Source organism: Scyliorhinus torazame, chromosome 3, assembly GCF_047496885.1.
Source record: "Scyliorhinus torazame isolate Kashiwa2021f chromosome 3, sScyTor2.1, whole genome shotgun sequence".
Lineage (NCBI taxonomy): Eukaryota > Metazoa > Chordata > Chondrichthyes > Carcharhiniformes > Scyliorhinidae > Scyliorhinus > Scyliorhinus torazame.
This window is the reverse complement of record NC_092709.1, coordinates 263,876,142-263,903,933: the sequence shown is the minus strand read 5'-3', so window position 1 is coordinate 263,903,933 and position 27,792 is coordinate 263,876,142. Positions and strand designations below refer to the sequence as shown.

At 48.8% G+C, this 27,792-nt stretch overlaps 1 protein-coding gene across 4 annotated transcripts in view; it reads left to right on the top strand.

The window, feature by feature from the left end:
- The first annotated feature begins 2,350 nt into the window (after positions 1-2,350).
- The window catches only part of LOC140409091 (uncharacterized), a 185,155-nt gene continuing 159,713 nt past the window's right edge, over positions 2,351-27,792 (top strand). Inside the window, exons 1-2 of one of the 4 annotated variants that reach the window (XM_072497199.1) lie at positions 2,351-2,653; positions 5,054-5,179. In XM_072497199.1, coding sequence (XP_072353300.1) covers positions 2,540-2,653; positions 5,054-5,179 — 240 coding nt within the window. In that variant the 5' untranslated portion in view covers positions 2,351-2,539. The remainder of the gene's footprint in view (positions 2,654-5,053; positions 5,180-27,792) is intronic. The other 3 variants (XM_072497197.1, XM_072497196.1, XM_072497195.1) reach the window with 3 other exon arrangements.

The following is a 27,792-nucleotide window of genomic DNA, read 5'->3' as shown; positions in this document are numbered from 1 at the left end:
CTTTGCATCAGTGTTCACCAAAAAGACATTGTGGAAGATGAATCTTGGGTAGGATGTGTGGACATTCTGGGTCATGTTGACATCGAAAAGCAGGAGGTATCTTGACAAACACATGGATAGGATGAGTATAGAGGGATTCGGCACAAGGAAGTGCTGAGAGTTTTGGCCAAGGTTGATATCATGACCGGTGCAGGCTTGGAGGGCCAAAGGGCCTGTTCCTGTGCTGTATTATTCTTTAAGTTTCTGGTGGATGGAGAATGGGAGATTTGTCGGGAGCGCATTGGAATAGTCATCTCAAGGCAAAAAAAGGCATGGAGGACCGTCTCAGCGGTAGATGGGTTGAGGAGACTGGTGATTCCGGAGGTGCAGGTAATCTTCGCAATGTAACAGATATGAAGTCCAGATCTCAGGTCAAACAGGATCTGCAAATGGTAAATAGTTGGTTTGATTCAGTGTAAAAGAGTGGCTGGGGAGGGGAACAAAATTAATGGGGGGGGGGGGGCGCGGTGGATGGAGTTTGTGGTGGGAGCTGATACATAATGCACAATTGCAGGATCTCGGCTGGGATTTGTGGCCAGGGTAAATTACCCAAATGAATTGGGGCAAAACATAGAACAGTAGTAAGACACTGAGTCTGTTCCACCATTCACTTGGATCATGGTTCATCTGCACCTCACTCCATTGGGCTTATCCCTTAATAACCAGGAACTGGGGAAACTTGCAGAGTTGAAAATTAGGGTAAGAATCTTGCAATTTGCTTGTCAGGTATAGAGAAGTGGTCCATGTCCAAACGTAGGTAGAGAGGACTCAAAGAGACTCATTCCAAACAGAAAGGCTGAAGACCTGAAGCGGGATTGAAAATATGACGTAAAAAGGAATGAAATAGAAACTTGTTGCGGACAATTCAATAACAGAGAGGATAAGCTGATCATTAACTGGGCTCAGTTAATGTTGAATGATGGAGAAAAGGTGGGTAGACTGGGGGTGGAGGGGGGTCAGGCTGGGGGTGGAGGGGGGGGTCAGGCTGGGGGTGGAGGGGGGGGTCAGGCTGGGGGTGGAGGGGGGGGTCAGGCTGGGGGTGGAGGGGGGGTCAGGCTGGGGGTGGAGGGGGGGTCAGGCTGGGGGTGGAGGGGGGGTCAGGCTGGGGGTGGAGGGGGGTGTCAGAGAGGTGGTCAGACTGGGAGGGGGTCAGATTATCGGGGGCGTCAGACTGGGACAGGGGGAGTCAGACAGAGATGGGGAGGGGGTCAGACTGGGGGGGGGGGGGGTCAGAGAGGTGGTCAGACTGGGAGGGGGTCAGATGGGGGGGGTGTCAGAGAGGTGGTCAGACTGGGAGGGGGTCAGATTATCGGGGGTGTCAGACTGGGACAGGGGGAGTCAGACAGAGATGGGGAGGGGGGTCAGACTGGGGTGGGTCAGACGCGGGGGGGGGGCAGACTGGGAGGTTCAGACTGGAGGGGTCAGATTTGGGGTGGTCAGACTGGGGGGGTCGGTCAGGCTGGGTGGGTGGGGGGGGTAGACTGGAGGGGTCAGACTGGGACGGGGGGAGTCAGACAGAGATGGGGAGGGGGTCAGACTGGGGGGGGGGGTCAGAGAGGTGGTCAGACTGGGAGGGGGTCAGATGGGGGGGGGGTGTCAGAGAGGTGGTCAGACTGGGAGGGGGTCAGATTATCGGGGGTGTCAGACTGGGACAGGGGGAGTCAGACAGAGATGGGGAGGGGTCAGACTGGGGTGGGTCAGACGCGGGGGGGGGGGGGGCAGACTGGGAGGTTCAGACTGGAGGGGTCAGATTTGGGGTGGTCAGACTGGGGGGGTCAGTCAGGCTGGGTGGGTGGGGGGGGGGTAGACTGGAGGGGTCAGACTGGGGGGGGGGGGTCGGTCAGGCTGGGGGGGGGGGGTTAGACTGGAGGGGTCAGACTGGGGGGGGGTGTCGGTCAGGCCGGGGGGGGGGGTTAGACTGGAGGGGTCAGACTGGGGGGGGGGGTCGGTCAGGCCGGGGGGGGGGGGGGGGGGGGTTAGACTGGAGGGGTCAGACTGGGGGGGGGGGGGGCAGGGGGAGGTACATTAACCATCAGATACAGCCTGCGCTCTCAGCGAGAGAGCTGAAAGTAGGAGACTTCGCCCAGCCTCTCTGCAGCGAGAGCCTGAAGTGTAGACAGCAATTGCGAATAAAAGCAGACACATTCCTTCCTCTCTCTCCCTGGCTGGCTTTAACTGACTCACACACCCAAAGACGGGCAGCATTGCAGCTGAGAAAAAGCCACGTCCCGCCTGAGCACCGCCCACCCCACACTCGCCTCCATCCTCCCAGCCCTTTTCCAAAAGAAGTCATTGCCTTTCTGTGTGTGTGTCCCGGGCGGAAATCCAGCCTCCTCCACCCCCACCTCCACCAAAGGCAGCTCCTTATTCCCCTGCACAGCCTCAGCCAGCACTCTCCAGTCCCAGCTCAGCAGCAGGAGCTCGTCTCAGCCCCTCTCCTTCAGCCAACTCAACACATCTTCAAATTCAACTGTGTTAAAAAACCAACTAATTAAACACCATGGATGCCCTCAAGAAGAAGATGCAAATGTTGAAATTGGAAAAAGAAAATGCCATGGACAAAGCGGACCAGGCAGAAGTTGAGAAGAAGGCAGCTGAGAGCAGGTGTATGCAGGTAGGGGGTGGCCCCAGGAGGGTCCTAAAGACAGTTGTCCGGGGTGGCGGGGGGAGCAATTCCCTCAGTCCTCCTCTTAAACCGGGAAAAGTGTTCATGTTAATGACTGACATGAGGAAGCAGGTTTCTGAAATGGCTCTCGTGTCAATGATTACAGTCGACACCCTCCCCCTCTCCTAAAAGTGTCCGTGTACACACAATCCCACCTCCAATTCCGAGGCGTGCTGGTGATCATTTGGTCGATTTGTGCCTTTCTGAAATATTTTGCCATGGTTACTTTGAGGGAGGGGTGTGTGGGGGGTTAGTGAGGGATTTCGTGTCGTCGCTAAGAAAAAGTTTAATCGATGTGCCAGGAGAGAGAGAGAGAGAGTGTGTGAAAAAGGAAATGGTGAGAGAATTTCTCAATTGAAGAATAAATAAAGCACCTGTTTGGAAATCCTGGATGAGACATGACAATGTCATGTGAATAAGTAACCTTGTAAATCTGGTGTTCTTTTTCACAATGAGCTGATTTTAGATGACTCTCTCTCCCCCTCATCTTTCTATCAAAATGTGGGGAATATTTCTCAGCCTTTTAGTGGCTCAGACAGCCAGTTTCTGGATAGGAGCTTGGTTTGTGACCAGGATTTACTTCCCAATTTCTCCACCTTCCCCCATCGCTCCAGAAATGCAATGATCCTTGTGTGATAATCACCATTAGCAACAGTATTATATGTGTTACGGTAAGACACGTATAGTAGGGGTACATGGGTAAATCCCTGCTTGCTGGCTCCGCCCAGTAGGCGGCGTATAAATGTGTGTGCTCGCCGGTGCTGCAGCCATTCTGGTGGCAGCTACAGGAGGCACAACATCTTTGCTCAATAAAGCCTCGATTATTCCTCTACTCTCGTCTTTGTGCAAATCGATAGTGCATTACCGTGCCAGGGTAGAGCTTTCTGATGCCTCACCTAGGTGACTAAAGACCAAGTGTGAATCTAGACAAAATGGCAGCCGGTTATCCTGCGACAGGAGGCATCACAACCAAGCTCAATCCGATCTCCATCCACACACATGCTTAGCTTCCAACAGGAAAGAATCCGAGAGGATTTTCCTTTCCTTAGTTCAGGAACACTAAGATCATATGAGACAGCTGGTTTCATACCAAAGTAAATGAACTGACAAATAGGTAATGGCCCAATGACATATTTTACAAAAGACAATCGTGGGAAAATACCACATTTATTTATTATACATTTAGAGTACAATTATTGTGTTTCAAATTAAGGGCAGTTTAGGGTGACCAATCCACCTACCCTGCATATCTTTGGGTTGTGGGGGTGAGACCCACACAGACACGGGGAAATCCCACATTTATTAAGCACACATTGTGAAAATAAACACTTGCATTTATATAGCGAACACCAGACATCCCGAAGCGTATTACAGCCAATGAAACAAGTCTTATGGTCATGTGGGTAATGCAGGAAACATGGTAACTAATTTGCACTTTGCAAAGTCTCACAAACAGCAATGCGATAATGAGCAATTAGTCTATATTTTGTAATAAAAGCAAATTACCATGGATTCTGAAATCTGAAACAAAAACAAAATACTGGACAATTTCAGCAGGTCTGACAGCATCTGGGGAGAGAGAAGGGAGCTAACGTTTCGAGTCTGGATGACTTTGGCCAAGCTTTGACAAAGAGTGATCCAGATGCAAAACATTAGCTCTGTTCCCTTTCCCCAGACGCTATCAGACCTATCTTTTGTGATGTTGTCTGTTGGATAAATATTAGCCAAGTCACCAGTGATAACTCCCCTTCTTTGAAACTGTGCTCTGGGACCTCCTACATCCATCCAAGCAGGCAGGCGGGGCCTCACTTTAACATCTCGCCTGAAAAATGGCACCTCCGACAGTGCAACACTCCCTCAGCACTGCACTGGAGTGTCGGTCTTGATTTTTGTGTTTCAAACCCTTGCACAGGAGGCAACGGATGTGCTAGCAACAGAGCCATATCTGACACATTTTAAGTATTTAACTTTCTCGGGCACGGTGGTACAGTGATTAGCACTGCTGCCCCACGACACTGAGGACCCGGATTTAATCCTGGCCCCGGGTCACTGTCCGTGTGAAATTTGCACATTCCCCCCGTGTCCGTGTGAAATTTGCACATTCCCCCCGTGTCTGCGTGTGTTTCACCCCCACAAACCCAAAGATATGCAGGGTAGGTGAATTGGATATGCTAAATTGCCCCTTAATTGGAAAAAAAGAATTGGGTACTCTAATTTTTTTTTTTTTTTTTTTAAGTGTTTAACTTTCAAATAGCAGCAAAATTGACACACAAAGATGAGCGATTGATCAGGTATGTTTTCTGTCACATTTCTTTAAGTTTATTAATATGATCTTATTTGATTTTTTAGCTGGAAGAAGAGATCACCAGTTTGCAAAAAAAGCAAAAAGCAACTGAAGACGAGCTTGACAAATGCTCCGAAACCTTGCGAAATACCCAAGGAAAGCTGGAACTAGCAGAAAAGAAGGCAACTGACGTGAGTCATTATGATGACACAATACCATTTAATTAATTCCTCCGCCACAGAATCAATTAACAATTGGGCAAGCCCATCACCTCAAAAAAATGTTATTTCCCAAATATAGTACAGCCTTGTTACCAAAGACACAGACATTACCTTGAGGTTTAATCACGTCCTCTCTCTGATGAAGCAGTTCTCCTAGCTATGAATTAAACATGCTGCCGCTGTCATTTGCTCAGGCTGCCATTTTGTTCTTGAACATTGGGGCCACTGTTGTGTTCAGGTGGGCTGAATTAATGCTTTCTGAGGAACTCTGCATGTATTCTGTTGCATACTAAATCCATTCACAAGTATAAACAGGTGAAATTCAAAACACAAGTAAACACATTATATTGTTGAACAAGTTCTATTTGAAACTTCACCTAAACCATTGAGAATTTTAATTTATTTCCATGAACTTCACCTACCTCTCCCTTATGAATTAAACATTATTAATAGAAAAAATAAAACAAGTGACTATGATTAGTGACTGAACTGTGAAGCAGCTGGGTACTTACTATCTACCAACTTTCAGATCAGATGTTCAATCAATGACTCTGGCTGGTGGATGCAAAAGACCCCGTGGCAGGAAAAAGAGCATCAGCATTCTGCCCGATATCCTGGCCAATATTCATCTCGCAATCAACACCACAATAAGCAGTTTACCTAACCAAGTAATACTTTGTTGTAATGGGAACAAGTTTGGTTTGGATGTGTTTATTGTCACGTGTACCGAGGTACAGTGAAAAGTATTGTTCTGCGTGCAGCTTCGTACATGAAAAAAAATACATAATAGGGCATATGTAAAATACACAATGTAAATACATAGGCACAGGCATCGGGTGAAGCATACAGGAGTATAGTACTACTCGGGAGAGAAGATGTGTGAAGAGATCAGATCAGTCCATAAGAGGGTCATTCAGGAGTCAGGTAATGGAGGGAAAGAAGCTGTTTTTGAACCTGTTAGTGTGTGTTCCCAGGCAGCACGGTAGCATTGTGGATAGCACAATTGCTTCACAGCTCCAGTGTCCCAGGTTCGATTCCGGCTTGGGCCACTGTCTGTGCGGAGTCTGCACATCCTCCCCGATTGTGCGTGGGTTTCCTCCGGGTGCTCCGGTTTCCTCCCACAGTCCAAAGATGTGCAGGTTAGGTGGACTGGCCATGATAAATTGCCCTTGGTGTCCAAAATTGTCCTTAGTGTTGGGTGGGGTTACTTATGGGGATAGGGTGGAGGTGTTGACCTTGGGTAGGGTGCTCTTTCCAAGAGCCGGTGCAGACTCGATGGGCCAAATGGTCTCCTTCTGCACTGTAAATTCTACGATTTTGTATCTCCTCCCCGATGGAAAAAAGTTAGAAGAGTGAGTAAGCCGGGTGGAGGGATCTTTGATTATGCTGCCCGCTTTCCCAAGGCAGCGGGAGGTGTAGGCAGCGTCAATGGATGGGAGGCGGGTGTGTGTAATGGACTGGACAGTGTTCACGGCCCTCAGTAGTTTCTTATGGTCTTGCCATACCAGGCTGTGATGCAGTCAGATAGGATGCTTTCTATGGTGCATCTGTAAAGATTGGTAAGAGTCAACGTGGATTATGCTGCAAAGTTTGTTACATTACGGGCAGCACGGTGGCGCAGGTGGTTAGCACAGTTGCCTCACGGCGCCAAGGTCCCAGGTTCGATCCCGGCTGTGGGTCACTGTCCGTGTGGAGTTTGCACATCCTCCCAGTGTTCGCGTGGGTTTCGCCCCCAGAACCCAAAGATGTGCAGGGTAGCTGGATTGGCCACGCTAAATTGCCCCTTAATTGAAAAAAATGAATTGGGTACTCTAAATTTATTTTTAAAAAAACATTTATTACATTACAATGATTGCATTTCTAAAGTACTTTATCAGCTTTGAGGCACCTCGGGATGCCCAGAAGTTGTGAAAGGCATAATATTAATGCAATTTTCTTTGTCATGTGTAAAATTAGATTTGAGCCACTAGAGGGCGCTGCCAGCTAAGTCAAGACTGACCAGTGTGGCAGGCACATGTGGCACTGAAGCTAGATGCCTACTATGTATGATGGGGATAATAGAAATATGGTTGGACAAGAACGTGGAACATTGTGGTGGTCTTCCAAAACACTATCTTAAAAGGAATAGCAGGAAACAGATTTTGTTACCCCTGCGGTGAGTTTCCATTGAGCTTCATTGTAATAGTGTCGAAAGCGGAGGACAGAGAGGTCAGAAAGGGAATGGGGTAGAATTAAAATGGCAAGAGATTGGAAATTCAGGGTCATATTTCCGGACTGAGTGGCGGTGTTCTGCAAAGTGATCACCCAGTCTGCATTTGGTCTCCCTCATCTGCAGCAGTGCATACAGCACAGTATAATCGTGCTTTAAAAAAACACAGGTTAATCACGGTTTTACCTGGAAAGAGTGTCTTGGTTTTGGAACAGTGGGAAAGGAGGAGGTAAAAGGACAGGTGTTAAATTTCCTCAGCGGGATTCCCCATCGGCGGGATCCCCTCCCCGCCGGCAGCGCACCCATGCCCGCGCGTTTCCCCACGGCGTCGGGCGGCCCACAATGGCAAACCTCTTTGGCCGGCTGTGGGAACGGAGAATCCCGGCACTGGCGGGGGTGCGCCGTGCCGGAAAACGGGGCTAGTGGGACAGAGAATCCCGCCCAAACGGGCAGGTGGCACGGATAGGGGAGCAAATATTGGAGGTGGTTCTGAGTTAGGTTATTCAAACTATTTATCATCTTATAAGTATATAAAAGATCTTTCAAATCATCTATATTGTCACTTACATTATATTATAAATGTTATGGCTGCACACAATTCCTGTCAACTTCTATAATTGCAAATGCCTATGTTGCAATGGAGACAGCCCAGGTACATTTTTCATAATATAATTCACCCTGGTGCCCGTTGTGGTGTCTCATCAACTGTACTGTACTGCAGGGGCAGCACGGTGGCGCAGTGGGTTAACCCTGCAGCCTCACAGTGCCGAGGTCCCAGGACCGATCCCGGCTCTGGGTCACTGGCCGTGTGGAGTTTGCACCCCGTATTTGCGTGGGTTTCGCCCTCACAACCCAAAGATGTGCAGGTTAGGTGGATTGGCCACGCTAAATTGCAAAAAATGAATTGGGTACTCTAAATTTTTAGAAATCGGTACTGTACTGCAGAGAGAATGCACCCAATAGTAATTTTCTTTTTTTTAAAACTCGGAATGTTTTCCCATTTAACTACAAGTAATAGTATAAAGTTAAATATAAAATAAAACAAAGAAAGAATGTAGGATGTTGAATTTGCACTTGAATTACTTCTGTATGTATTGCTCCATTTATTCCCCCCCCCCTTTTAAAACCATTTCAAATGAAGACTGTACATGGCTTTCATTGCCCAAGTGCAACTGATAAAATTACCAGCAAGTAGCGATTACAGCATGGAAACAGGTTTGTTTGCCTAACTGGTTCATGTTTATGCTCCACACACCTCCTTCCACCATTCTTGTTACAACATCCTATCAGAATAACCTTCCACCGCACAGGAGATAGGTCAATATTCTCTTCAAAATCTTACGTTCGCATGCATTTCCTGCCTAAAAAATCTAATTCCTGCTGTCATTCCTTTTGTCAGATATCTGTGCCAACATTTTTAGCATCAAAAATCCCTCTGTCAGCACTTAGAATAAATGCAAACTTCATCCTGCAGTTGAAACATCTGAGGACTGGGGACTTCCTCCCACAAATTTCTTGGAACAGTGAACATTTTTCATCTGGAAGTTTTTGGTTCAGCATTATTTGTAAAATTTCTAATGCAATGAAAAATATATTGCAAAATAACTTCATGGTGGTGCAGTGGCTAGCACTGCTGTCTCATGGCGCCGAGGACCTGGGTTCGATCCTGGTCCTGGGTCACTGTCCGTGTGGAGTTTGCACATTCTCCCCATGTCTGCGTGGGTCTCACCCCCACAACCCAAAGATGTGCAGGGTAGGTGGATTGGCCACGCTAAATTCCCCTTAATTGGAGAAAAGAATTTATTTCTTTAAATTTATAAAAAATTTAAAATTAAAATAACTTCAGTACTTTAGAAAGTGATTAAATTGATGAGGAAGTAAGGCCACTCTCGGTCATCACCCCTGAATGGTTCTGGACCACCCCACCAAAGGAAATAGTTTCTCCCTATCCACTTTATCAAATCTTCTACTCATCTTAAACATCTCAGTTAGATCACCCTTTATTCTTCTATAATGAACTCTAGTTTATGCAACCAGTCCTCATAATTTAATCCTTTTAGCCTTGGTATAATTCTGTGGAATCTACACTACGCACCACCTCTGACACAGCTCCCGATCCCCCACCAGGCCAACGCAGCCCTCCTGAAGCACAACGCCCAGCAATCAATACTCCAGGTGGGAGTTAACCAGAGCTCGGCCCAGCTGTAGGTTATGGAAGTGGGGGGATGGTAGGAAGGGGAAGAAGTAGTGAGAATTACTGTAATATATGGGTGGGGGGGGGGGGGGGGGGGGAGGTTAGATTGGGAAAGGGTAGAAACATAGCTTCTAGGGGTTTCTTTCACCACAACCCTGACCAGAAGGATGAAATCATCCCAGAAATCATCAAAGTCCGATGTCGGGTGGTGAAAGCGGCATGAGACCCACCAATACCAATGCCGGGTTTTCTGCCATATTGTGCAGCACTTAGTGTAAAATCTGAGCAGGCACATACGGCTTAACGTCAGATCACTGGCAGGGTGGCCTCTGACTCGCCTGCCCTGCCCTGACCACAGAGCTTCTATAATCCAGGCACTATATTTGAAGAGCACCTTTCAAGTGATTGGAAGACCCCAGAGAGTCCTCGCCACCAAATGGATGCCCAGTCTTCAGTTCCTTTAATGCCTTACCAAAATGTTATCATCCACCCCACACATGACAGAGTGAAAGCAACTTCAGCCATTCAATTGCATCCTGTGCTCTCAGCACACACGCTGGCATATACCTAACCTGCACTCCCAGGCTGAGAGGTTTGCTTGGACCATGAGGGTTAATATTCCATGCCTGGATAACAATAATGCTGCGTGTTCTGAGCGCCACCCTCGGTGAGTGATCCATACCCACCTATCACTAGAGGATCCTCAAACTCGTCCAGTGGTTCTGCAGCCCCATAACACTCAGTTGATTTTAAAGTCTTGGTTCGAGGGGTTAACACTGCAAGAACAATCATTGGCACTCTCAGCAATTAGTGTTGCTTGAGTGGGGATAACTACTTCAGAAGCCAGTTTCCAAGCTTGGCATTTGAACTAATATTGTACTGTCTCGGCTGTGGAAGAATGGTCAATCTTGAAATGCTTTGCCAATTGCATGGCCCAGGGGGTCCCGCATGTGGACACTATAATGAGATGCAAATTTATTAAAAATGTGTTCCCAATTTTGGATGGTGGGAAATGCAGCCCGCCATTGAAGGGGGGAGGGGACGATCGCATCTTGCGCTTACGTCGCTGGGAAATGCGTCTAGGGCTTTCTCATGATATTTTCCAGTCGCGCCATCAAACATGCCCACAGTGACAGGAGCAGTAAATCCTGCCTAGGTGTGCTTGCAGCAGTTCATGACCTCTTTTTCACCCCACCACTCCATGCCAAACAACATCTCCCACCTGAAAAGAAAGAGAAAAAGAAAGGAGGGAAACAGGAAGATGACAGAAACAGAAGCAAAGAATTGAAGTTAAAAAGAGAGAAACAGAAGAGTGAGATAGAAGCATAAGAAGAGAGTCAGTGGGCGGCACGTGGCACGGTGGTTAGCATTGCTGCCGATGGCGCTGAGGGCCCGAGTTCGAATCCCGGCCCTGGGTTACTGTTCGTGTGGAGTTTTTGCATTCTCCCAGTGTCTGCGTGAGTTTCGCCCCCACAACACAAAGATGTGCAGGTTAGATGGATTGGCCAAGTCAAATTGCCCCTTAATTGGAAAAAATAATAATTGGGTATTCTAAATTTATTCTAAAAGAAGAGAGTCAGTACCAACAGCATGAAACCAGCATGCACAGTTGCGAGAAAGACTATTCTTTGATTTAATTACGTTCTACATCATGGGAAGTTCATTAATATGTTTGAAATGTATTATTCACTAAATTAATTGTGTTCTGACCCTAATTGTCTGGTTTATGTTCACATAATATGTTGGGTTTACCTTAGGTATGCCATTTAAGGGCACCATGGTGGCACAGTGGTTATCACTGCTGCCTCACAGCTCTAGGGTCCTGAATTCAATTCCGGCCTTGGGTGACTGTCTGTGTGGAGTTTGCACTTTCTCCCCATGTCTACGTGGGTTTAATAATACTCCGGGCACTCTGGTTTCCTCCCACAGTCCAAAGATGTGCAGGTTTGGTGGATAGGCCATGATAAATTGCCCCTTAGTTTCCAAAAGGTCAGGTGGGTTACGGGGATAGGGTGGAGGCGAGGGCTTAAGAAGGGTGCTCTTTCCAAGGGCCAATGCAGACTCAATGGCCTCCTTCCAGACTGTAATTTCTATGATTCTATGAATATATGTATTGAATATCTTTATTCAGGAAGGATGCTTGGGTACAGTAGATAAATGTGTGGAGTGTAGCCAGAACAGGAGAGTTCCCACTTCTCTTTAAATCACAAACATGGCCTGGTTAGATCGATCGAGTCTATGCATTATTCTGATGTTATTGTTCTGCCTTCATTCACTTTTTTTTCCTAATAGCCAATCGTGATTTGGAATGAACAACTCTTTCGGTGCACTCAACCATCTTATGGCATTACTCACGGGACAGATTTTACTCTGCTTGCACCTCGGCATAAAGAAAGGCACCTCCTAGCTTTGACAAAGAATCATCCAGTCTCGAAACATTAGCTCACTTCTCCCTGCACAGATGCTGTCAGACCTGCTGAGATTGTCCAGTACTTTGTTTTTGTTTCAGATTCCAGCATCCGCAGCAATTTGCTTTTATCTTGGCATATTGGATTGGCTAAACACACAATTTTTGTTCTTATAAATTTAGAATGCCCAATTAATTTTTTCCAATTAAGGGGCAATTTAGCGTGGCCAATCCATCTACCCTGCACATCTTTTTATGTTGTATAGTCATACAGGCCCGGTGTGTATTAATAGTTACATATGGCCGGGAGGCAGGGTCCAGCTCCAACTGTAGGTAGGTGTGACTCATACTAATTTTGTGAACGTGAGTCCGCCTGCAAGCTTCGCGTAGAGATCTTCTATGCGAGGCATTGTATATCGGTGGAGCTGGGAAGCCGTATTCACTGTAAGTTTATAGTCACCGCACAAGCGAACTGTGGCATCTGGCTTCATTACAGGTACAATTGGCGCTGCCCAGTCAGCGAAACGGACGGGCCTGATAGTACCCAAGGCCTCCAAACGAGTGAGCTCCCCTTCTACCTTAGAGTAAGGCACCGGGCGTGCCCAGAAATAATGCGGCGTGGCTCCTGGTTCGACTTAGATATGGGCTACGGCCCCTTTTATTTTCCCCAATCCGGGCTGGAATACATCTGGGTACCGTCCTAGTACCTCCGTCAACCCTCCAGAAACTGTTTGGAGGATGTGCTGCCACTGCAGCTGCAAATGGCGCAACCAGTCCCAACCCAACAGGCTGGGCCCGTGGCCGCGCACCACGATAAGTGGGAAACGCCCCTCCTGGCGTCCATAAACAACAGGGGTCATTGTAGTTCCTTCAATGTCCAATGGATCCCCCGTGTAGGTGGCCAACCTGGCCTGTGTGTCGGTTAATGTAAGGGTCAATATACCCTTCTTGATGCGGTCGAATGTCCTCTGGGTGATCACGAGACCGTACAGGGAGCTGCCACACAATGCAGCTGCAGGCAGTTATCCTCAGTCTCCACGTCCTCAGGAGTAGTCGCTGCAGGTTCATCCAAATGGAAGGTACGGCCCCTGGGCTGGCCCCAGTTTCTGTCAGAACAACGGCGCCTCTGGCGTCCCCAGGACCGGCGTCCGCAACGGGGTTGGCACCCACAGGTCCGATACTGACATGGCTCCTCATCCATCGGTTCTGGAGAAGGCTCCCTTCGGGGAGGAACGTCCGGCGGCCACTGGCATCGATCCGGACGCCGCCCCGCCCAAGGTACTGCAGGGGTGCAGAGAGACGTTTTTGGACAGAAGGGGTTGCGCCTCAAGACGTGCACCTCCATTCCCTGTAGCTCCTGCACTCCCCGTTCTGTGCTCTCTCGGGACAATACTATTTGAATGGCCTGTTGAAAAGTCAATGTTGGCTCAGCTAACAACCTTCTCTGGGTGGCCGCATTGTTAGTACTGCAAACCAAACGGTCGCGTAACATTTCTGACAAGGTCTCACCATAGTCACAGTACTCCGCAATCCTGCGTAGCCTGGATAGAAACTCTGCAAGGGATTCTCCTGGGGTCCTCTCAGAGGTATTAAACCGGTAACGCTAGACTATCGTGGACAGGGTTGGGTTAAAATGTTGCCCCACTAAGGTCACAAGTTCATCAAATGTCTTGGTGTCTGGCACAGCTGGGTTCGTAAGGCTCCTAATCACCTCAAACGTATGCGGGCCACAGGCAGTGAGCAAAATGACCACCTGGCGCTCGTTTTCAGTGATATTGTTTGCCCGGAAATAGTAACACATCCGTTGTGCGTACTGGTTCCAATTTTCCAGCGCAGCATCAAAGACATACAAACATCCAAACAGAGGCATGGTGTAATAGAAAACAACTTCCAACCTGTATCCAGCAAAAATCCAGGGAGGTGGCTTCAGCAGCGTAGACAGCTATTCACAGCTATTCACTTTAACCCTCGTCATCAGTTTTGTGATGGCCACGAAGAATCCAACACAAGTTGTAGAATAGAAAGAAATAACATTTATTTACAATAACATATATGTAACTCCCTTGCTGCTCACTCCTCTCGAGCTGGTTCCATGCTGGCCAGCTCTATTTATGTAGGGAATCTGCTAATGATTCCTTCGCCCCCTTCATTGGGGAACCTCATGCTCCCTAAGGATTGTGGGATTGCCATTAGTCCCCAGCCAGTGGTAAGCAGGCAGGCTATAACAATTTCAAAGTCAGGATGTTGAGTGACCTGGAGTGGATCTTGTAGGTGGTGTTGTTCTCATGTATCAGTTATCCTTGATCTCGTTTAGTCAGCCTTTCAGAGGCGAGAGGCTTTAGTTTTGTCAGAGTGACTTCATTGTGAAACAACCAGATTTGATGATCTATACATTTCTTTTCTTTGGTTTTCTGCTCTCGTTCCTGAAAGCACCGACTCATGCTGAGCTCATCCAAGTGGTCATATTTCAGTTGTGAGTCTAGACAGAGGAAGGCAGCAGCTGTGGAGGGTATGACAGCCTAACCTGGCCTTTTGTCTTCACTTGACATCCGCATTTCCATAGGGTGACCATGGGATGGAAGGTCAACGATTTGTGTCAGTTCTTTCCCCATTTAGAACCACTTTTTTTTTTAACGCTGCAGCATTTCTGGAAGTATGCAGCCCCAGAGCTACATGTAAGTAATGTTATTGAAGGCAGGAGGAGCGAGGACAAATAACTTTGGGGAAAGACCCATTGGGCAGCACGGTAGCATTGTGGATAGCACAATTGCTTCACAGCTCCAGGGTCCCAGGTTCGATTCCCGGCTTGGGTCACTGTCTGTGTGGAGTCTGCACATCCTCCCCGTGTGTGCGTGGGTTTCCTCCGGGTGCTCCGGTTTCCTCCCAAAGATGTCCAAAGATGTGCAGGTTAGGTGGATTGGCCATGCTAAATTGCCCTTAGCGTCCACAATTGCCCTTAGTATTGGGTGGGGCTACTGGGTTATGGGGATAGGGTGGAGGTGTGGACCTTGGGTGGGGTGCTCTTTCTGAGAGCCGGTGCAGACTCGATGGGCCGAATGGCCTCCTTCTGCCTGTAAATTCTATGATTCTATGCCTTTACGGCAAATTCACCTTCCCTCCTTTCTGTCCATCAGAAATTATGTCATCAGCCTGACTAGGTACATATGGTCTGGGTTTTAACCTGGAGGTGAGTTCTGTGCATAGAGTTATTGTGCAGCAGGAAACCCGAATGTCCTGTAGAATTTAATCAGGGTTGCTTTAAAAATTTTCTATTGGAGTTCCCACCCACCAGCAACCTGATGGACAGGCTGGAGGCCCTTCAGGCCAAAAGCATGCCATAAAGACCAGAATATTACCAGCATGCCAGAAATCCCATTGCCAGAAACAACTGTTTTATAATTAAGGACGGCAGCCTGCCTGGCAGATCTACCAGCCCAATCACGATAGAGGCAGCCTTTTCTGAGGCTCCAGGGAGAAGGAAAGTGTTCCTTTATATTGAGGCACTCTCGAAGAGAGAAATATTTTTCCAAAGTGCTGGGGGCAAGCTGGCAGGCCCCAGCAATTGGAGAGGTGAACCCTACAGTGGTGGAACCAGAGCCGCAGGATCAGCCAGTGCTACAGGGAGCTCTTCTACGGGACATGGATCCCTGGGAAGAAAGACCCCAGGAAGCCACTGGGAGGCCGCCTTGACATACTTGGCGGTCTCTCCTTGCTGCATTGAGGGCCATTCCAATGCCAGAAAAATGCATTAACATGCCAGTTAAGTGGATTAATTGAACACCCACCTCCAGTCGGAGGTCAGCCAAACAGCTACAGTTCCTGTATTCCAACCCATCTCCTGGGATTAAATTCCAGCCAAAGGGCTGAAGCCGAAAAAAGCACATCAGCCAATTAGAGAGATAGAAAAGCAGAGGGAGCAGGTCCTGATCAGAAGAGATGGCATCCAGGTCACAGGGGGGGGGGTCTTGATCATGGTGAGAGTGCAATAGTGGTCCTTGGTTTCAGAACATGGAGCTAAGGGGAGTGGTGTGGCTCCAGTGTTGATCGAGGAAGGTGTCCAATAGTGGTCCAGGCAATCCAATGATGGTCGGCTTGCAGGGTGGTGGGGAATGGAAGAGTAGGTGGGGTTACAGAGATGGGGTGAGGGAGTGGGCTCTTTCGGAGAGGTTGAATAAACTTGGTTTGTTCTCACTGGAACGACGGAGGTTGAGGGGTGACCTGATAGAGGTCTACAAAATAATGAGGGGCATAGACAGAGTGGATAGTCAGAGACTTTTTCCCAGGGTAGAGGGGTCAAATACTAGGGGGCATAGGTTTAAGGTGAGAGGGGCAAGGTTTAGAGGAGATGTACAAGGCAAGTTTTTTACACAGAGGGTAGTGGGTGCCTGGAACTTGCTGCTGGAGGAGGTGGTGGAAGCAGGGACGATAGAGACGTTTAAGGGGCATCTTGACAAATACATGAATAGGATGGGAATAGAGGGATACGGACTCAGGAAGTGTAGAAGATTTTAGTTTAGATGGGCAGCATGGTCGGCACAGTCTTGGAGGGCCGAAGGGCTTGTTCCTCTGCTGTACTTTTCTTTGTTCTTTGTTGGTCAGTGCAGACCTGATTGGCCAAATGGCCTCTTTCTGCACTGTAGGGATTCTATGGTGGTAATCAAAGGAGTAAATAAAAGTGAGTAACTTCAAGTAAACAATTATAATTTTAAAAAACCAGTAGAGGGTATTACAATACCTAGAAACTAATGGAACTAAAATCTGACAGATGTCTACTGGCATCTGATGGCCTACATCCTAGGGTTCCAAAAGAGGTGGCAGCAGAGCTAATGAATGCACTGGTTATGATTTGCCAAAAAATTCTTAGCTTCTAGAATTATTCCAGCACATTAGCAGGTGCAAAATGTAACACTGAGACGGCGGCATGTGGCACAGTGGTTAGCACTGGGTCTGCGGCGCTGAGGACCCGGGTTCGGATCCGGCTCTGGGTCACTGTCCATGTGGAGTTTGCACATTCTCCCCGTGTCTGCGTGGGTTTCACCCCCACAACCCAAAGATGTGCAGGTTAGGTGGATTAGCCACAGATAAAAGAGGGGACGAGAGACCAATTCACCTGATATCAGCTGTCAGGAAAATGCTCTAATCTGTTATTAAGGAGATGTTAACTGTGCATTTAGAAAATCACAGGCAGAGTCAACACGGATTTATGAAAGGGAAATTATCTCGGGTAAATTAAGTGTTTTGAGGATGTCATTAGCAGGGTATCTCAACAGGGCAGCAGGTGGTGCAGCGGTTAGCACTGCTGCCTCACGGCACTGAGGACCCGGGTTCGATCTCGGCTCTGGGTCACTGTCCGTGTGGAGTTTGCTCATTCTCCCCATGTCTGCGTGGGTTTCACCCCCACAACCCAAAGATGTGCAGGTTAGGTGGATTAGCCACAGGTAAAAGAGGGAACGAGAGGCCAATTCACCTGATATCAGCTGTCAGGAAAATGCTCTAATCTGTTATTAAGGAGATGTTAACTGTGCATTTAGAAAATCACAGGCAGAGTCAACACGGGTTTATGAAAGGGAAATTATCTCGGGTAAATTAAGTGTTTTGAAGATGTCATTAGCAGGGTATCTCAACAGGGCAGCAGGTGGTGCAGCGGTTAGCACTGCTGCCTCACGGCACTGAGGACCCGGGTTCGATCTCGGCTCTGGGTCACTGTCCGTGTGGAGTTTGCACATTCTCCCCGTGTTTGCGTGGGTCTCACCCCCACAACCCAAAGATGTGCAGGGTAGGTGGATTGGCCATGCTAAATTGCCCCTTAATATGGGAAAAAAAATTGGGTACTCTAAATTTATAAAAAAAGATATATTAAAAAAAATATTTGAACAGGAACAACTGATGCAGTACATCTGGATTTCCAATAGGTGTCACATGAAATGTTATTACGTGACGTTAAGGGCTCATGGTGTTTGGGTCTAATACATTAGCATGGACAGAGGATTGGCTAATGGACAGGAAACAGAGAGACGAGATAAATGGTGTATTTTCATGTTGGCAGTCTGTAACCATTGGGGTACTGCAAAGATCAGTGCTGGGGCCTCATACATTTGCAATTTATATAAGAGATATAGGGTGGGATTCAGTGCCCCCCGTTGCGCCTGGCGCTGATTCAGGCGCAATGCGTGAATCGCACGAGAACTCCAAATCGGGCTTTGCCCGGGGCCGAACATGAATTACCCAACTCGCTCCGCCCATTGCGATCTGGGCTCATTTAAATACCCGGACGTTGGATCCACCCGGCGCCCGGACCTCAACGGTCGTGCCTGCGAGACCTTGCCAGGGCACTATTTAGTACTGGCCCACACAAACATGGACCAGGCGTAAAGGCACCTTGGGGGGGTCTCGCAGGCCATTGGAGACCCCTGGTATTTGGAACAGGGCAAGGTGGTACCCTGGCAGTCTCCCTGGCACCTGGCAGTGCCGGTCTGCCACCCTGCAGTGCCACCTAGGCAATTCCACTCCCCTCAGATCACTATGGCTGAAAGGTCTTAAACAACGACTTACCCCCATTGCACCTGGAAGTACAGTATGGCCAGAATATTAGAGTGTGTAAATGAAGGAAATATGCCATTTCTCCCCACAAGCAATAGAGGGAATTGTGAATTCAGTGTAACTAAATGCTCCATCGGGGAATTTAAATGTTAAGGGGCAGGCTAAATGCCTCCCACTGCTTGAGGCAACAATTCCAAAGCTGTCAGGTTAAATGTATATGGCTCCCATTCTGGGATACTGATGGATGTAGAGACACATTCTTGGTATTCTGTCCTTAAAAGGCTTTCCCTGAAATTTCTAACCTAGTGTTTTCACAGAATACAGAATTAGAAAATTAAAGCTTCAACATTTCAAGCTGTTATTGGCAATCGGGTTTTACCTGCACTTTATATTAATCTGCCTGTAACTCCCTCGGAGTGGAAATCACTGGCAGATTGCCACTCGATACTCACTTAAAAGCCCCTGGAGTGGATTCTCCGTTTCTGAGACTAAGTGTTGACGCCGGGGCAGAATCGTGGACTTTCACTTTTTGTTTGATAAATTTAGAGTACCCAATTCATTTTTCCAATTAAGGGGCAATTTAGCGTGGCCAATCCACCTAACCTGCACATCTTTGGGTTGTGGGGGCTAAACCCACGCAAACACGGGGAGAATGTGCAAACTCCCAATGGACAGTGACCCAGAGCCGGGATCAAACCTGGGACCTCGGTGCCCTGCGGCAGCAGTGCTAACCACTGCGCCACCTTGCTGCCTCCAAATTCGTGGACTTTCACGACAGAAAAGCTGGCACCACACCTGGACCGATTCCGCTACTATTGAGGGGCTAGCACCGGTGCCACGTGGAATACAATCGATTTCAATGAAAAACGATGCGGGATTCTCCGTGTCCGTGATTGACACTCGGGAGGCTGACAAGCTGCAGCCACACATACACATTGTAATCCCCACACACGCTCATCCCAGCCAACAAGATGGCACTGGTTGTGCTGGAGCGTGCCCATACAGCTGATGAGTTGGCTGGGGCCAGAGGGCACCTGGGGGGGTGCCCTGGGGGGACACCTACATGATCTGTGGCACCAAGTTCAAAGTTGGCGCTATACGCAGCTGCATGGCTGCCTTGCCGGCTGGGGCAATAGTATTCGGTGCCCGTCCACCCCGACCCCACAGCCCACCTCCCATCAGCTGTATGGGCACCCCTACTATTCCCCCGGCTGGCAGAAGCCCCCCTGGCCAGCGGCACAACTGTCAGCAAACTATGGCGATGTTGGACACTCTCCGTACCCCCCCCTCTCTCCCTCAGCAGCCATGATGCCGGTTTCACGACTTTTAAAAGCACAAGTGAACCGCGCCGTCAGGAACTCAGCCCATTGGAGGCAGAGCATCGCGGAGGCCCCGGAGAATACCGGGTCAGGCCTGCAAATGATATGCAAATGGTGTCTACTGTACGTGCGTTGCGGAACGCATTGACGCCGCTTCGGGGTGCTGGAGATTTGGCGTCAAAACACCCAATCGCCTTTCCCGATTTTAAATGAAATGAAAATCGTTTATTGTCACAAGTAGGCTTCAAATGAAGTTACTGTGAAAAGCCCCTAGTCACCACATTCCGGCGCCTGTTCGGGGAGGCTGGTACAGGAATTGAACCCAAGCTGCTGGCCTGCCTTGGTCTGCTTTAAAAGCCAGCTATTTAGCCCAGTGTGCTTTTGGTTTCGGCTAATGGAAAATGCCGCCCCTGTCTTGCCCGACTTCCCTCACTCAGACCGGGTGAGACAGGAAGAGCGAAGCAGCTCCAGAGCTCCAGCAGGGAGGAGGGGTGGGGGTGTCAGGTCAGACTAGGCCAGGCCCAGGGGCTTGGGTGTGTGGTTTCAGGCTGCGTGGGGGTCTAGGGTGGCCCTCTGGAGGTCTGGGATGGGAGTGGTGTGGGGGGGTTCCCTGGGAGGGGTCAATGGTGGGGGGAGGGGGGGGGGGGGTGCAGGGCTCGGTCTCTATGTTTAAAATAGTTACTCTGACGTTGGAAGTGTTTTTTCCCCTTCTAATCCTTCCAGAGTAACTATGAATGTAAAACTGGCACAACCATCCAAAATTAGTGATTTCAATCGCTTTATTGGATGGTTCCCAGCCCAGTGCAATTATCCAGGGAAAGTTAGCCCTTCTGGACAATTGCCAGGTAAAACCCTTGCCTGGGAACTTCCCAGAGGAATTCCGCAGCGCATCATCAGCGTACCCCCCCCCCCCCCCAAAATGCAACGCTGCAGAGCTAGAAACGTTATGGCCCCACTTATTATATAAGCACATAGTTTGGAAACTGTAGTTAATCACTGAAACCACATTGTACAATGACATTTTATGAGGCCTCATGTTTGTGAAGCACAATGCTATTTGACATCCTATAATCAGAGCCTGATGATACAAATCCCTCAGGTGGAGCAGCGTCATTTAAAATAGAATACAAGTTTTATCCACTTTCTTCCCATCCCAATATGACCAGGTGTAATTTTAAATTACAGGCAGCAAGGACGCCCTCCCTCAAACCTCTTCAAATATACAGATTAGATTCCCATTATATTATTGTGATCCGATCAATTGTTTTAACCTGAAGGCTGAGTGGGAGGAACAGGATTGACATCCCTCCCAGGCACAACCAGTTGGTAACAAGAGCCATTATCAATAAATGCATTAGCAAGGTGTGATTTTTAGACTCTAATTAGCCACAAATGTGTCATGTTATATCTGTAGGGGGATTGGAGACTCCCAACACGAGTTGCTAACTCACCCACCTCAGGACCAGAATCTGGAAACTGCCAATCTGAATGAAATGTAAAGAATGGATATTTCAGTGCACATATACTCACCACTCTAAGCGTGTTTTTGCCTTCAGAAATGAGCTCTGTCAGCAACGGAATGGAATAGCCAGACTCATGCAAAGCAACTGGAGCTGAGAATTCAAATGTGCTCCTCTCATGTATGCATGGCACAGCGATTAGAACTGCTGCCTCACAGCACCAGGGTGACTTCTGGCCTTCGGGAAACTGCGGAGTCTGCTCTTTCTCCCCGTTCCTGTCTGGCTTTCCTCCGGGTGCTCAGGTTTCCTCCAAGATGTGCAGGTGTACCTGTTGGTGTACCTACGCCACGTGGACAGCAGTGGTTCGGGAATGCAGCACACCACCACCTTCTCCAGGGCAATTAGGGATGGGCAATAAACGCTGGCGTAGCCAGCAATGCCCATGTCCTGTGAAAGAATTTTAAAAGTCATGTGAGTGAATTGAAAGACTGAGGGCTGGATTCGCCATTCCTGCGTCTAAGTGCTGACGCCAGCGGAGGATCCGTGGTGTTTCACGATGGAAAAATCGGCGGCACACCCGCACTGATTTTGCTACCGGTAAGGGGCTAGCACCGGCGCCGCATGGAACACCCATGGAACTTGTAAAATATGGTGGGAGAATCACCGTGTCTGCGCCGGGCATGTGCAGGGCTGACAAGCTGCAGCCACATGTAGGCACCCCCCCCCCCCCCCCCCCCCCCCCACACACACACACACGCACCGATTGCGCTGGAAAAGAGATGGTGCCAGTTGTGCTGGACTGCGTACCCATCCACCCTGACCCCACACCCCAGCACCTGGCCACCCCCCACTTCTCCCCCCCCCCCCCCCCCCCCCCCTCCCCCCAGCCCTCGCAGAAGCTCCCCGGCCAGCGGCACGGCTCTCGGCAGAGTTTGGCAGTGCTGGACACTGTCTGCACGCCCTCTCTCTGCAGCCGCCATGCCAGGCTGACGACTGCTGAGACCACACGTGGCCCGTGGGAACTCGGCCCATCGGAGGCGGAGCATCGCTGGTGGACCTGATAAGGATATTCAAACGGGTGGCGTCTGCGCACGGTGCGCATTACGATGACGCCGATTTGAAGGGGCGGAGCATCGCGGCCCAGCGTCAAACCGGCACCTGCCGCGATTTCGGCGTCATGAGCCATTGTCCGCCCGATCGCCATTCCCGATTTCGGTGTCGGGCAAAAGAGAATCCCGCCCTGAATTCTTTCTGTACTTAATCACTGGAACCACATTGTGCAATGACATTTTCTGAAGCCTCTGGGGCGGGATTCTACAATAATGGGGCTGTGTCCCCACGCCGGCGTGAAAACTGGCGCCAAGCACTCCGGCGTCAACGGACCCCGAAAGTGAGGAATCATCCCTTTTCAAGGGAGATAGGTTGCCGCCGGAGTGGTTCCCGCAGCTCCAGCTGGATGCGAACGGCCCGCGCGAGTTCGCGCATGCGCGGAACAGCCGGCGTGTTTTCTCACATGCGCGGAACGGCCGGCGTATTTCCGCACATGCGCGGGGGTTTCCTTCTCCGCGTCGGTCCCCGGGCAATATGGCGGAGCCCTACAGAGGCCCGGCACGGAGTAAAATAGGCCCCCATGGAACCAACACGCCCGCAGATCGGTAGGCCCCGATTGTGAGCCAGGCCACCGTGGGGGCCCCCCCCCGGGGTCGGATCCCCCCGCCCCCCTTCCAGGACAGCCCCCGCACACTTACCTTCCAGGTCCCGCCGTATGGGAGGTGAGTACCCCACGCCAGCGGGACTCGGCCAAACTCGTCGGCCACTCAGCCCATCGGGCCTGGGGAATCGCTGCGAGGGGCCGCTGTCAACAGCCCCCAACCGGCGCGGTGGGAATCCCGCGGGCGCCCGAAAAACGGCGCCGGAGAATAGGGAAGCTGGCGTTGGGGCGGCAGGACAGGATTCCCGCCTCCCTCCAGGGATTCTCCGACACGCGCAGGGTCGGAGAATCCCAGCCCTTGTGTCTGAAGGACAATGCTGTTTGACATCCTATGGCCATGATCAACTTGTGGGGTTATGGGTCTAGGGCGGGGGAGTGGGCCTAGGTAGGGTGCTCTTTCAGAGGGTTGGTGCAGACCCAATGGGCTGAATGGCCTCCTTCTCCAACGTAGCGATTCTATGGATAACTGCAGAAATAGGCTGAGACCTGAATATGGCAATAATTTAACATAACAAATGTTTATGCAATATTAGCTTTCTTTATAGAAAGCACTGGCTCCTGTTGTTTGATCAGCACTGTCTGCATTTTATACCTTACCCAAAGAACCCCATGTGTGAACCCCTAACAGTGAGCGCTGGCAGGTTATTTGATCACAGCTTCTTTCGCATATCGTTGTTATAGGACACCTGGCCCAATGAGCCAGAGACATATGAGTTCAAATCCCATCACGGCAGCTGGGGAATCTAAATTTAGTGAATTAAATGAATATGGAATTTAAAATTGATATTATTAATGTTGACCATGAAACTACTGAATTGCCATAAAAACACATCCAGTTCAGAAAAGTCCCTTGGGGACGTAAATCTGCCATCCTTACCTGATGAGTCCAGACCCACAGTGATGTGGCTGACTCTTAACGGTCCTCTGATATTGCCTACCAAGCCACACAGTTTTATCAAACCGTTTTAAAAATGTGTATCAAGAATGATACCAGATAGATCTTGCATAGAATCATACATAGAAAATAGAAGCAGGAGGAGGCCATTCGGCCCTTCGAGCCTGCTCCGCCATTCATTATGACCATGGCTGACCATCAAATTGAATACCCTGATCCCGCCTTCCCCCTAAATCCCTTGATCTCTTTTGCCCCAAGAGCTATATCTAATTCCTTCTTGAAATCATCCAACGTTCCTCAGCCTTCTGGTTATGCCAAGCCTAAACTCAGGTATAATACCTATTCTTGTCAGCTTGGATCTAGAATGTTCCTTTTGTGAGGACCATGAATCAGTTCAATTTAATTTTGAATTGGTTTTGTGAGCAAGCAAACAGATAAATTAAACACTTGCCCCGTCCATTCTGCATTGGCATTGCAACTCTGAGAAATTAATATATATTTTTAAATACCAGATATATCATCTACATAACAACGGCTGAAACAGCCCAGTCAACCCTACAAAGACCTCCTCACGAACATCTGGAAGCTTGTGTCAAAATTGGGAGAGCTGACCCACAGAATAGTCAAGCAACAGCTTTACATAGTCCTCGACATAATCATCGGGGATGCAGTGGGTTAGTAACCCAGAGACCCAGGGCAATGCTCTGAGGATCTAGGTTCAAATCCCACCATGACAGATGTTGAAATTTGAATTATAAGTCAAATGTTGACCATGAAACCATTGTTGATTGTGGTAAAATTAGGGCAGCATGGTAGCATAGTCGTTAGCACTGTGGCTTCACACCACCAGAGTCCCAGGTTCGATTCCCTGCTGGGTCACTGTCTGTGCGGAGTCTGCACGTTCTCCCCGAGTCTGCGTGGGTTTCCTCCGGGTGCTCATGTTTCCTCTCACAGTCCAGACGTGCAGGTTAGTGGATTAGCCATGTTAAATTGCCCTGAGTGTCCAAAAAGGTTAGGAGGCGTTATTGGGTTAGGGGGATAGGGTGGAAATGAGGGCTTAAGTGGGTTGGTGCAGACCCGATGGGCCAAATGGCCTCCTTCTGCACTGTATGTTCTATGTTCCATGACAAAAAGCATTAATGTCCTTTAGGGAAGGAAGTCTGCCGTCCTTGCCTGGTCTGCCTTACAAGTGACTCTAAAATGGCCTAGTAAGCCACTTAGTTCAAGGGGAATTAGGGAAGGGTATTAACAAAAAATACTCACTGGATCATACGTTACAGTCAATGTCCCAGATTTCACCATCAGCAGGACAGAACCACTGGAGTTAGTGCCAGTGGTCAGGATGGAGTGGCTTTGGTGAGTCCTCAACATTGACTTCAAATCTCAAGACATCAGGTCAAATCCCATCGAGCCAGGGGAATCATGGTGTGTTGAAGAGCATTCCAGGAGCAGTACCAGGTGTACATACAAATGTGGTGCCAACCTGGTGAAACAACACAAGACTATAGACATGCTAAACAGCTTAAGCAGTGTGATAGACAGAGTTAAGTGATAACAATCAATGGATCAGATCAAAGCCTTGCCACATCCAGACATGATTAGTAGATAATTAAACAATTAACTGGAGGAGGAGGCTCCATGCACATCGCCATACTCAATTACGGTGTAAAAGTGAGTGCAAACATTGAAGAGCTTACAATTGTCTTCAGCCAGAAGTAGCGAGTGGATGATTTATCTTGGCCTCCTCCAGAGGTTCCCAATATCTCAGAATTCAGTCTTTCAATTCACTCAGATGATTTTAAAATTTCTTTCACACGACATGGGCATTGCTGGCTGCGCTAATATTTATTGCCCATCCCTAATTGCCCTGGAGAAGGTGGAAGTATGCTGCCTTCTTGAACCATTGCAGTCCATGTGGCATTGGTATACCCACAGTGCTGTGAGGGACAGCATTCCAGGATTTTGACCCAGAGTCAGTTAAGTAACAGTGATGCATTTCCAAGCCAGGATGGTGTGTAACTTGATGGGGAACTTCCAAGTAGTGGTTATCACATGAATTAGTTGCCTTTGTCCTTCTAGATAGTAGAGATAATGAGTTTGGAAGGTGTTGTCGAAGGAGCCTTGGAGAGTTTCTGCCGTGCATCTTGCATTTGGTACAAACTGCTGCCACTGTGAATCAATGGTGGAGGGAGTGAATGTTGAGTTGATGGATTGGGTGCCAATCAAGTGGGCTGCTTTGTCCTGGATGGCGTTGAGCTTCTTTTTAAAAATAAATTTAGAGTATCCAATTCTATTTATTTCCAATTATGGGGCAAAAGTGACCGCTTGGGTCACTGTCTGTGTGGAGCTTTCCCTGTGTCTGCGTGGGTTTCCTCCGGATGCTCCGGTTTCCTCCCACCAGTCCCGAAAGACGTGCTGTTAGGTAATTTGGACATTCTTTTTTTAAAATAAATTTAGAGTACCCAATTCAATTTTTCCAATTAAGGGGCAATTTAGCGTGTTCAATCCACTTACCACAACATTTTTGGGTTGTGGGGACGAAACCCACGCAGACACGGGGAGAATGTGCAAACTACACACGGACAGTGACCCAGAGCCAGGATTGAACCTGGGACCTCAGCGCCGTAGACTGCAGTACACTGCGCCACCGTGCTGCTCTGGTAATTTGTACATTCTGAATTCTCCCTCAGTGTACTCGAACAGGCGCCAGAGTGTGGCGACTCGTGTTTTTTCACAGTAACTTCATTGCAAAGGCTACTTAGAACATAGAACACACAGTGCAGAAGGAGGCCATTGGGCCTTTCGAGTCTGCACCGACCCACTTAAGCCCTCACTTCCACCCTATCTAAGTAACCCAATAACCCCTCCTAACCTTTTTGGACACAAGGGGCAATTTATCATTGCCAATCCACCTAACCTGCACGTCTTTGGACTGTGGGAGGAAACTGGAGGAAACCCACACAAACACGGGGAGAACTTGCAGACTCCGCACAGACAGTGACCCAGCAGGGAATCGAACCTGGGACCCTGGCGCTGTGAAGCCACAGCACTATCCACTTGTGCTACTGTGCTGCCATGCTGCTTACTTGTGACAATAATAAAGATTATACTATATTTTGCCCGGCCAATCAACCTACCCTGCACATCTTTTTGGGCTGTGGGGGTGAGACCCAAGCAGACATGGAGAAAATGTGCAAACTACATACGGACGGTGATTCGGGCCACAATCGAACCCAGGTCCTCGGTGCCGTGAGGCAGCAGTGCTAAGGTGTTGAGCTTCTTGAGTGTTGTTGGAGCTGTTCCCTCCAGGCAAGGGGAGAGTATTCCATCACACTCCTGACTTGTGCATGTAGGTGGTGGCAGGCTTTGTGGAGTAAGGATGTGAGTTACTCTGCAGAATTTCAAGCCTCTGACATGGTCTGATATCCAAAAAAGAGCTGAACCCACTGGGTGTAGTAAAAACTGTGGACCCTGATGCATCCTGGCTGTAGTGAGGAAAAGTTGGAAAGATTAAGTTTGTATCCACCAGAGTTTAGAAGAGTAAGAGGTGACATGATTGAAACTTTTAATATCCTGAGGGATATTGAGAGGGTGAATGTGGAAAGGATGTTTCCTCTTGTCAGGGAACCTAGAACTAGGGGTCACTGTTTTGAAATAAGGGGCCACTCAAGACGGAGATGAGGTGAAATGTTTCCTCTCAAACAGTCGTGAGTCTCTGGAACTTTTTTCCTCAAAAGGCAGTGGAGTCAGAATCTTTAAATATATTTAAGGCAGAGCATATTTAAGATTCTTTTTTTAAAAATAATTTTTATTAAAGGTTTTCATAAAATATCAATAACAAAATGAGA